Here is a 12,272-nt window from a genome sequence, read left to right as displayed (position 1 = left end):
ATGCTTTTGTAATAATTGTCGACCGCAGTGATTTAAAGTTATTGCTGAAGCGATTTCCCTTCTACTTCAGGTTGCCTATACTAAGGCATTTTTAAAAGTTTTCGCTGACACGCTTGGGATGTTGTTCCTACATTGGCATTTGGCGTGAAAAATGCGTTTCCGAACCGCATGAAGCGTCCGCTCGGCTAAACCATAACGAAAAATTGCATGAATACGAATGCAGGACAGCAGCTTTCAGCACTTCACACTGTCATCAAAGTAGAGAGAGAGAGAGACTCTTTAATGAAATACAGAGAATTTAGCAGGCGTTTAAAAGTCGCTGTGCATGCTACTCTGCGTAGGGAGGAGAATTTGGGAGATAAAGACAGAAGGAGAGCAGTGTGGAAGAGGTGAAAAAACGATAAAATGCGGCCATGGAATGGGTACTAAGGATGCAATGGCGAGTATTGATGTAACCTATGGAATGATGGAGTGCATAGTCCGAGAAATGGGCTGACGAAGTTCACTGCATGAAGAATGCATAAAGGCAACGTGCAAGTGAATTTAGAGCTTATCGAGATGTCCAGTGTCTTTTAAACATGTAAAAAGAAAGTTCATTGCAAGTCTCTGTTGCCTGAAGCAGGCTAAGGGACTTAAAACTTTGTCCATTGTTAGGGGCACTGGGCAGAGCTTTTGCAGGCAATCAAATCGTCTTTATTTCTCTCTCAAGGAGAAAAGGGGGTGACGGGTAAAAGCCGCATGACTGCGGCTTGACAAAGCCCGGCCCCCTCTATGTACAGTTCGGCAGTATTGCTCGTGCACATACAGAATTAAATTTCACACTTCCTCTCAGACCTAATTTTTTTTTTGCACCCTACAGAACAAAATCACTCCAAATGAAAGCACATGCAGTTTTAAATACATTCGAAACACACATTCTAGAACACATCAGGTTTTAAACATAAAAATTTCAAACACACTCAGATTAAAAACACGTTCAGTTCAATAATTTTCAATTTTTTAAAATTCTGGAAAAGACGTTACCTTTAGTGGTAGCAGAAATTAAGACATTTTACAGCAAAAAAGCACCAATAAAAAATAAAAGGCACCAAGAAAAACACAAAACGCAATCATACAAGAGAATCATGTGATGTTGGCTGCAAGGAAATGTGCATGTAGCGCTCGTAATGACAATTTTTCCGGGAAGGTATCGATGAGCGCAAGGCTATTTAGAAGAATAGCAGCATGATACGAAATGGACTGGCGACCGTACTCTGTACGACAGTGAGGCACCACCCATGCGTCACTATGACGTGTATTGTAAATGTAAGTGCGGGGGCGAAGGTTTAACAAATTCAGGATGCTGTGATTGCACACCGATACGGATGAGCGATATGTACAAGATAGACGGTAAGGATAAATGCATTCCGTGGGAAGAAGCTTATAGCGCAAGAAGTAATCGGAAGTGTGTGCATGACAAGGGACATTAGCAATAGCACGCAAGGCACGTTTCTGGCAGATTTTAAGTTTCTGTATGTTTTCTTTCGTTGTAGTTGACCAGACTAAATGGCAGTAGTTAAGTGTCGACAAAAATAGTGCGTTATAAATTAAGCGTTTAACTGTTGTTGGCAAGAAGTTGCGGTGTCTGTTTAGTATCCCGCAAACCTTATTAAGTTTGTTGCAAAGCCCATCAACATGCTTGTTCCAAGTTAGAGTTTCCGATAATGTTACGCCAAGATGTTCATAGTACGCACGCTCGTTAGCATACACAGGGCACTCAAGCAGGATATGTTCCACAGTTTCTATCGAGGCACAGTTGTCACAATGCGGACTGTTCATTTGTCCAAAACGGTATCGTAAGCCGTTTGTATGTGCAGCATTCAGACAGACGAAGTCGGTGATAAAGTGTTTCCAGTTGTCGAGGAATTCTGGGTGAGAGTCTTGATCTAAGATGTGGGTCGATTGAGTGAAGATATTGGTACTTATGTGTCGGCAAACTCCAAAGCCGATACGTTTCTTCGTAAGCAAAACTTTTATCCATTTGGGACGCATCAGATTTCGTGAAAAAGGTTCGAATGTATCTCCGATGTTGATGGCCCTTACGGGCCGCTTCATCCGCTTTTTCATTAGCCAGAATGCCACAGTGAGCAGGTACCCACTGAAATGTTATGCAGTAGCCTGTGGAAATAGCTAAATGATGTATATACCTGATGTCCAGGGAAACTGGCTGGTGATTCGTTAGCAAAGTAGTTGCTTGTCATGTTGGTATCATATCATGCTTCTTCATTTTTTTCTCGCTTGCCTTGATTTATTACTTTTGAAGCCAGTGTAGCTTAGGCTAGCTGTGTGTCAGTTCGTCTATCGCCAACGCTGCACCCCTTTGTGCTGCTCTGTGAGCTGAAGTTCAGGACGACTCTAGCTGTTTTTACAGCTTCTAGCCCTCCTACCCGCATTATTCTTTTGTTGTTGAATAACCTTCAATTTCAAATTTCAACTTTATTAGTGCAGAAGCAAGAAAGTAATGATCAAGGGTCGCTGCATCTGCTATTGCAGCTTTCTGGCATCAGGTTTCAAGATCGTCGTGAAAAAAATTTCAGCACCACCACGCGCCATCCATCTCACACATCCACTTCGTCGCATCGTCAGCAGCACAGTCATGTCAGATAAGCCTGCCCGAATTGGAAAATTTTATTCCCCGTTCGGACGCCGACATCAAGCCCGAAAGAGCAGCCCACTTGAGATATTCCTCTTAGGTTTGCTCGTATTTGCACGCATCCATTTACATGTGTAAAAAAAAACGAGCTGGTGGTATGGTGGCTTGCATGCAATCCTCGTCGCCACTTCAGTGCTCACAATGTCTGTGGCGTGGCGGTCCTAAAAGGGGGGGGGAGCGTCGCCCCCCCCCCCCCCCCCCCCCCTCCCAAAAGCCTTTGCATATTTTTCCGGAGGTGCGTTTTCGGGCTCTCGTAGGGCGAGAAGTAATTTTTGACGTAGAACTGGAAAGCTTTTTCCTCCGTGACTTCACACAATTCCACGTTCTACACGTTGGTAGTTATACGAGCATAATTCGTAGTGATTCTCAAGGTATCGTGGTCCTGCCGTGCCCCCTCTGTTTTGCCATGCCGCCGGCGGGGCGACGACGGCGGTGCCGTTCACCTGCGGTTGCGGTGGCCAGCAAACTCGTCGGGACGGCAAAGAGCCACCTATTCATGCCTCTATCCCACCATGGGACACAGCGATGCCGAAGGGGTCCATTCCTTTTTGGCCTGACAAGGAGCGCCGACCAGCCGCCTTGTAGGAGGGGCCTGAGGGCGGAACAAAGCCACTTCCCAGAACTGAGTAATGAAGGCCGCTAATCCCACTGGTGAAATGTCCGGGCAGGTGCTTTGACCTTCATGGACATGCCGTGGCGGGATATCTCAGCCGTCGGCTTGTTTCCCTGGTATCGACAATGAATATTGCTCGCGTAAACGTTAACAAAGATTGAGCAATGGTATAACGTCTATAGCGTTCGCCATTTATTTTTCAACAAGAAGCGCACAATTTTTTGTGTAAATAAAATAAATAAAATCGCTTTCTTTTTTCTTTTTTTATATATAGAAATCTGCCCCCTCCCTCCCCCGCCCCCCCTCAAACCACGCTCTGGGACCGCCACTGGCTCAGACCCGTCTGTATAGCACGGCTGCACTTCCATTTTGATTTTCTTGTAATTTCTTGCTCCTTCCTTGATCTACGCAAAACGTAGCGACGAATATGAATGCAGACGACACAATGCAAGTGTTGTATCGGGCACAACAGACCAATCTAAAATTTTGTGTCGTAGTAAGGGCGTCTTGAGTTCTCTTTCTGGGAGTCCATGACAACATCTGCTAGGTTTCCACGACAACATGCAAACTTATCTCGCCCCCTTTAAAGAATCCTATAGAGCTGAGCTCCTCTACGCTACTGCAGAACAAGCAGTCCCAGTGCGGACTTTCAGCCATATCCATCCATACCACATTACCCTTTTCGTCATGGATTTGCACAGATGGGATCTTCGGCTTCTTGTAGCGGCTGTCGAGAGTGCAAGAATAACGAAAGCCGACTTCAAACCTCCTTGGATATCCCTCAACTCTGACTGCCATAGTGAAATACACATCCCTGCAGTGCCACTGAGTTACCTGGGGAATTTTTCGGCAGGTGAAATCAAGGGTGGGTATTGCACCGAAATTCATCACGTAAAATATGTACATTACGGTGAGTCTGCTCTGCCGTCCGGGGGCGAACAAGTCATGTGGTTCAGCCTCCACTCCCCCGTAGAATTCAAGACCGCTCAACCCAATGATCGGAGCCTCCACGTGTGGAGCAGCTGCTTTACGCGGAGCTCCGAGGTCAGCGATTGTCTGTTCAGCAAAATGCTCCAATTTTCGGAGGATGTGTTTCTTCTCAAGTCGCCACGGGATGGGCGTCTCGCGATCCCAACTTTCTGCTTCAGATGAGCTCTGGTTCAGATTAGATATGAGCTCTTCGATGCGCGTCCGTAGTTCGGCGAGTGTCAACGAAAGTTCGCTTTCACTTCGCGCCTGCACGCAGTTCTGAGTCTCTTGCTCTCTTCCAGACCCTTCGGCTACCTCTCGCAGAAGGCATCCTTGGTTTGCAACTTCCTCCGCAAGTTCGTTAAGCTGACTCTGCAGTGCCGGAAGATGGTCTTGGCACGTTTCCACAAGGAGAGCTTTGAATTCTTCCACAGTGGTTCTGACGTCACGCGCTGTGAAGACGTCGCCATCGCCCTGAGGTGGATGCTTGTTGCCTGCCGCAGAGGTCGCCATGTCGGAACAGTCGCCCGTGTAGTGTGCGGTTAGGTCGGCGTGCTGGACGCTGGAGCCGCACCGAGGGCACTCCACGGTGTGAAATGAGCACTCCTCTTCGTAGTGCCGCAGTACAGCAGACAGATCTCCTACGAACGAGCAGCCCCTCGCCTGGTTCCAGCAGTAAGCCTTGGAAATAAAGAGAAAAAGAGACAGCTGATAATTAGGGACTTGCTGGTTGTCAAGAATTTCCGATAAATCAGTTTCTGTGAGCACGCTATGGCCAGATACAGCATAAGTCTAGAGTGAAGCTCAGTCCAATTTGATGAGTGCCACACAAATTCTCCCGTGAAAAGAAAATAGTTCGTTAGTCCATTCTTAAAGATTTTCTTGTTACCTAAACTAAACGCTAACCTAAAAAAAAGTCTTGCTGCGCAAGTTGGTAACTGTTCATTTTTGGTTACAGGCGCGAAAAAAGACAGAAGACAAGACAGAAAGACGGGACGAGGCGCCACTCACCTGTTTTTCCACCCGTTCGCTATCGTATCAACCTTGAAGATGATAGTATTCCTTGCATTGTAAGACGGCATATATTTGTGCGTGTTGCCTTCGAATAAATCATTTAAAAGGAAGAAACAGCGCGGAGAAACACGGACGCATGAAGAAACGACACACACGTCAGCGCTGCTCACAACTGAAATTTTATTCTGGTGGAAAGACGCCTAAACAGAAAACATGAGGGGGTGGGTAACAGGGCTGCGGCAGCGATAACCGGCAATCAGTGTGGTGGCCTCGCAAGATGGCGAAAAAACACAACAGGGAACAAAAGAAAGTTATAAGCGATCAAACGACGGTGTAAAGTTCCGCGAGACGGTAGTCAGGTAGGTAACATTAACAAAAAACAATGATATACTACCCCAAAGGGCGGGGAATGGTAGAAGCTATGAAGGACACAGATGAAATTTTACAGGTGAAAACATAAAAATATAAAAATATAAAAACGTGATGGAGATAAAAGGATTTAAAAACGTGCCCAAAAAAGGGTGTTGAACTAAAAGCAAGATAAAAGCGCTTCGTTCCGTCTTTCTGCCTTGTATTGTCTTTTTTCGCACCTGTAACCAAAGATGAACAGTTACCAACTTGCCCAGCAAGACGTTCTTTTAGGTCTAGTCACCCAGAAAATCCAGCTTTTTTTTTTTACAAGGAGAGGGATGGAGTACTGACGCATCCTTGACCGGCATAATGAATTTTGAGGGCTTCAACGATTTCCCTCGTCAACCTACCTCGTCCTCGCCCAATAGCGGTGCAACGATTAAAGTCAGGGGTGCCGATTCATTCAAGGGTGTTTTCTCCAATTTTGCACTTCTTACAGTGCTTATAACCAGGTGCCCAGAAGTGGCTAGACTTCGTCAGTGCTCGTGTGTGTGTCGTTTCTTCGTGCGTCCGTGGTTCTTCGCGCTGTTTCTTCCTTTTAAATGCATAACCAACTAGCCCGGAACCTTGCTCTTCCGAATAAATCAGTTGTTAGTGGCGCTTCGTCCCGTCTTTCTGCCTTGTGTTCTGTCTTTTTTCGCGCCTATAACCAAAGATAAACGCTAACCATAAGAGAGTAAACGTGCAAAAATGATCATGCCCCAGCATTTTCTTTAACACAGCAAAGCAAAACAAAAAAAAAAGATGTCGTTTAATAACCGCGGCCTGCCCAACTATAACAAGAGAATCTAAGCATTTCTATACTTTTCGTGTGTTCTTTCGCGCGTTTCCCAGCAAAAAGTGTTCAATTCTGGTTGCCAATTTTTCGCGTTGATACCGTACCCTCGATATATGATGCGCTATGCCAGTCTATTTAACGGATTATATATGCGGCTCGGAACTTCCGTTGGTCGACCAACACGGCATTGTAATCTTTTTTCTTCAGTTCACGAGTTGGGGCGGTGGTGTCGACTTTTATGACGCACCCATGGAACAATATGCGAGTAAATGCGGTAGCTGGCAGAGCACGATCAGGTTCCGCATGCGCACCTCACCGCTGCTGACAATCGAGGGCATAAACTTGCTCAACAATGAATATGTTCTCTCTACCCACTCGCTTATCACCCTTGTTTGCGACATGCATTCCTGGAAAGATCAGAACCGATTCAGTCAAATAAAAGAAAACATCGCTACCAGAATACTTGACGAAATTAGAAGGCGCCGACCAAAAGAAAGGATGAGATGACGTTTCGGCTCCCCCACGGGAGCCTTGTTCACAATGAGGCAGAACGTAGCTGCGTTGTCCATTTTATACACGACGCAAGAGCGAACCCAGGCACCTGGCGTAGATTGGGGGCAAGTTCCCATCATTCCGATTAAGCGTATGCGCATTCGTCTGGATAATCAGCGATTCCAGATAGAGGCGTGATATCTTGTCCTTTTCTTTTTCGATCACACGTGCCTCTGCCCAGTCTATGCTGTGTTTGGCGGATACTGAGTGCTCGGCAAGCGCATTTTGATCTGCGCGCCGGTTTTTGACGTCATTCTTGTGATCACGCAGTCTCCGCTCAAAGTCACCCGACTCGCCAATGTAAACAGACGGGCAGTCCGCACATGGGATCGAATAAATAACACCCGGGAACTTTTCCTTCCTCAGTTTATCTTTGACGTGCACAATCATGATGTAAAAAATAGCGCACAGTCATGATGTAAAAAATAGCGCACAGTCATGATGTAAAAAATAGCGCGCGTCAGCAATAAACCTCAGTTGCGAGTTAGCGCTTGTCTACGTCGTTTACTTTCCGTCCCTTGTGTTCCCTGTGCGCTATTTTTTACATCATGAACGTTATCCAACTTGCCCAACTTTCCGCTTTGCTGGACGTGCACAAGCTGACTTCTCAGCTTTCGAGCGGGTACACGTGGATGACTGTTTTTGCATCCTGAAGAAAGAAGCATTACATGACTTTGCTATTCACCTTAACAGCTTGGAACCTAGCATACAGTTCACCGTTGAAGAGGAAATCGACGGCCATCTCCCGTTTTTAGATATTCTCGTTTCGAGACAGTCCTCACGTCTAAATTTCACTGTTTACAGGAAACCCACGCACACCGGCCGTTATCTCCATTTTAAGTCCGTTCACCCTGATTGCCAGAAACGTTCCGTGGTGTCTTCGCTCCTCCGACGAAAAGAGGTGTGTTCCAGAGGAGAACACCGGATTGCTGAAGATGTACGTGTAAGGCGAGACTTGTCCACCTGTGGTTATCCTGTACACGTCATGGACTCTGTACAGCGTCAATCGGAACGTCCCAGGCTGCAGGCAAATCCCGCAACCCAGAAACGAGCCGCGATTCCCTATGTCCCTGGCATCAGCGAACCTTTGGCGCGCATATTACGCTCATACGATGTAAATACCGCACATGTACCCGCTCGAAAGCTGAGGAGTCAGCTTGCGCACGTCAAAGATAAACTGAAGAAGGAAAAGTTCCCAGGTGTTATTTATTCGATCCCATCTGCGGACTGCCCGTCTGTGTACATTGGCGAGTCGGGTAACTTTGAGCGGAGACTGCGTGATCACAAGAATGACGTCAAAAACCGGCGCGCATATCAAAATGCGCTTGCCGAGCACTCAGTGTCCGCCAAACACAACATAGACTGGGCAGAGGCACGTGTGATCGAAAAAGAAAAGGACAAGATATCCCGCCTCTATCTGGAATCGCTGATTATCCAGACGACTGCGGAATGACGGGAACTTGCCCCCAATCTACGCCAGGTGCCTGGGTTCGCTCTTGCGCCCTGTATAAAATGGACAACGCAGCTACGTTCTGCCTCATTGTGAACAAGGCTCCCATGGGGGAGCCGAAACGTCATCTCATCCTTTCTTCTGGTCGGCGCCTTCTAATTTCGTCATGTACCATCCCGACCAGACGGGTTTCCGTCAAACACTTAGACTGTGTACCAGAATACTTGAAGGATAAGATGAAGTCTTCGGCATATTGTTTCAACCTTATCGGGACAGTGCAAAGACACGGATTCGGAAATAGGTACACATACAGGGCGGTGCCATGCAAATGGTTTTATTAAAACTTTGTCAAAACTTATATCTCAGCCAAGAAATCTCAAGCGAAAACAGACATAAGGGGCAGCAACCCTGCACTCGGCACCGGTGACGCATGAACGACTGAGCGCATTTTCTTCTATCCATCATTCAGAAAACAAAGTTCTTTCCCCGGAAATGGCATTGAGGCAGTGCTTCAGCACTTGCCTTTTATGTCCGTGAATTTATGTCCGTGAATATCTTGTGTCCTTTTATGTCCATGGATATCTCGCACTGGCTAAAGATGAGATAACATTCTACTTTTATTTTTTCATTTTTTCTTCTTCTGTTCCAATCTCTGGAGTGAATGCCCAGATGACCGGCAACAGACATGATCACGTTGCTACTGTGTTCCTGTAACTGGTCATTGAGGCATCGCGCCACGTCGGCTTATGTGCCTAGCACTACACGGAACAGACAGGCAGATGGCTCGATGTCAGGTTAATAGAACACAATACATTAACAGGCAGCCTGCTTGACAGACATCCTATTCAAGGAGACTGTCGTGTTAATATATTTTTGGGATAGCAGACAGAGAAACAAAAATGTGATGCCTGTACCTTCAGACTCCTTCCCCATTGTGTTATTCTAAGCGTGCGCACTGGCTATGACCAAACAATAAGGTCATACTGTGTTACATTTATTTCTAATGAACTGCCGGACGACGTGTTTTCTTTAACATCCAGAAAAACGCTCAGAGCTGCCCCGAAAACGTCAAATGATTTGTAATCCTGAATAAAAATTATGCATGTCGTTGAATAAACAATTGTGTTCTCTTATATTCTAAAAATAACAACGTGAGCAAGTCTGTGGCCAGTCATCAGGCCATTCACTCCAGAGATTGCAATGAAAAAGAAAACAAGGGAAAGATAAAAGAAGAATGCTATCCCATTTTCAGCCTGCGCGAGATATTAACAAAGTCGCAGAAAGAACGATGAAAGAAATAATCATATGCCACGAAATTCGCGAATGTCCAGATGAACATATTTCATAAGTTGTATTACAGCTCATTCGGCCATGAGCCACGCATCTGCGCACCTCCGACACGCATATCCTATCGCACTGGTCATCCCCTTCAAGTTCTCGTACCGTAACCTTCTCCACCTCCCTGTTTCCGCAAGCCTCGTCAGACTGGAACGGCCACTCCCACTCTATCGCTGCTATCACCTGCCCATCATCCTTCAACGCCAACATTATGACTCATATGCCATCGTGGCAGTTTGTAACAAAACTTTGTGATTACCCCGCCCTTTATGCAATACCCCCAAAGGGGCCTTTAAGGCAAATAAATGAAATGAAAACAAATAGTGCGTAAGCGCAGACTCGATGCCATTTCAGGTAAGGAACTTCGTTTTCTGATAGGTAGGAGAAAATGTGCACGACCGCTCACCTGTCACCTTTGCCAAGTGAAGGGTTCCTGTCGGGTATGAGTACTCTCGCTTAAGATTTTTTACCTCGGTAAATAAGCTCGAAGGAAGACTCAATGAAATTAATTGAGAGACCGCCCTATACACCTATTTTGCCGCGCGTCTTTGTGCTGTTCCGATAAAACTTGACGTTTTGGACAACTGCGGCGAATGCTGCAGTTGCTTTGCCTTCGAAGAACGGCGTGCGGATATACTCTGTCACTTCGGAAAGATTCGCCGCAATCACAATAGCGCAAGAAAATTATCGAATGACACTCACGTTGAGAGTGCCGAGTTTCTTTGGGTGCAGCATGATCTTGCTGCAGTACTCATCGTCGAAAGGCTCCTGGTCCAAGGGACAGACGCCGCCGGCGCCGTCTCGACCACTGCCGCTCTTGCAGATCTCGCACAGGACGTGTCGGCACGGAAGCATCACAGTGCTCTCGGGAATCACCCCGCATAGGCAACACGCGTAGCGCTGTGCGCTCTCTTCCGCAAACCGCGTCGGCCTCCATTTCACTCCGGCGAGGCTTCGGGCGCTGAGCCGCAGCAGCCTTCCTGCTCCCGGGTCCGGCATGGCTGAAACTGAGCCGGGCTGGCGACGCGCGCAGAGGAGGGGCGGAGGTAGGAAGCCTCGAGATAACTTTATCGGCGCCGACAAAAGTGGTCTGCGAACCTATGTGCCCACTGTATACACGTGCGCCGGCCTGATAAGCTCGTGTGTTCTAGTTCGCCATCATGCATTTTACTCATTTGCGCTAAGGGCAATGTATCTATATTTTCATCGCCAGTTGAGGTGATCTTTCATTCCAGAGAACAGGCGGGACTCGACTGTCGCTTTCCAACAGAGAAGTCCGTCGTTGAAGCCAGGCTCATTTTTTGACGAGACGACTCCTCCTGCTGACATTTATTTTATGGGCGTTGAAACGTTACAAAATCACCGTAAGTCTTACTGGGCACGAGATAGCGCTGCACAGTCGGCGAGTGCTCTTGTTAAGAACGGCTGACACTCCAATCTTCATAGTCAAGGCGTACGTGAGGAAAGAAGCGAAGCGTGCGCTTACGCCGGAGTAGGCTGTGGGCCGAATCATCCTCCGGCTGTAGTCTCTCAGAAGTGAAGATGGTTTGGTTTGGTTTATTCGGGTTTAACGTCCCAAAGCGACTCAGGCTATGAGGGACGCCGTAGTGGAGGGCTCCGGAAATTTCGACACCACCTGGGGTTCTTTAGCGTGCACTGACATCGCACAGCACAGAACACTGGCCTCTAAAATTTAGCCTCCATCGAAATTCGATGGCCGTGACCGGGATCGAACCCGCGTCTTTCAGGTCAGCAGCCGAGCACCATGCATAATCACTGAGCCACCACGGCGGCTTTCGAAAGTGAAGAGTCCTCAGGTATTAAGGCGACAGCCTCTATGGGCTCATCGCGTGGCCATGGCTCTATCCGTCCGTCCGTCCGTTACATCTGAAGTGAAAGTAAACTAGTAATTAGCAATCACAAGTCATGACTAGTTAGTCATTACTGGTTAGTCATGATTAGTCAGTCATGACTGGTTAGTCATTGCCCAGTCATGACTAGCTGGTCATTAAGCAATCATGACTACTTAGTCATGAGTAACTAGTCGACTAACCTAACCAGTTGGTCATAACTAGTTAGTCATTAACCAATCATGACTAGTTATAGCCATTAACCAATCGTGACTAGTTATTCATGACTAGCTAGTCATGCATGGTTCATGACTAATTAGTCATGACTAGCCAATCCAAGTCGCCCCATAGCCGCCTCGTGTGTGCCTACCGCAAGTTGCGTTGAAAGGCTTTCGCCTCGCACGCTTTAGACAGAGTGTCCCCTGAATTTTTTTTATTTCCGTAGGCTTAATTCGTGGCTGTGTCGTCTGCTGCTGGAACTATTCATTCACAGGAACACAAACAAGAAAACAAGAGCGGAAAATGCTGCTTTGTGCATCTTTAACTGTCCCCTCCAATTTTTATTAACTTTCACCAGTCTCATAATGCTAACTTTCACAGAAGCA

The 12,272-nt window shown here is 46.9% G+C and overlaps 1 protein-coding gene across 1 annotated transcript; it reads right to left on the bottom strand.

The window, feature by feature from the left end:
* Positions 1–3,621: 3,621 nt before the first annotated feature.
* LOC149334970 (uncharacterized) lies at positions 3,622–10,816 on the bottom strand. Its single transcript, XM_089553708.1, has 2 exons — positions 10,520–10,816; positions 3,622–4,955 (listed from the first exon to the last, which is right to left on the bottom strand). The coding sequence occupies exons 1-2, from the start codon at positions 10,814–10,816 to the stop codon at positions 3,849–3,851; spliced, it is 1,404 nt and encodes a 467-aa protein (XP_089409834.1). The 3' UTR covers positions 3,622–3,848.
* Positions 10,817–12,272: the final 1,456 nt, after the last annotated feature.

Source organism: Amblyomma mixtum, chromosome 7 (genome assembly GCF_055824585.1).
Source record: "Amblyomma mixtum isolate Tamu chromosome 7, ASM5582458v1, whole genome shotgun sequence".
Classification (NCBI taxonomy): Eukaryota; Metazoa; Arthropoda; class Arachnida; order Ixodida; family Ixodidae; genus Amblyomma; species Amblyomma mixtum.
Note: the sequence above shows the minus strand (reverse complement) of the source record. Positions and strands in the feature narration are given on the sequence as shown.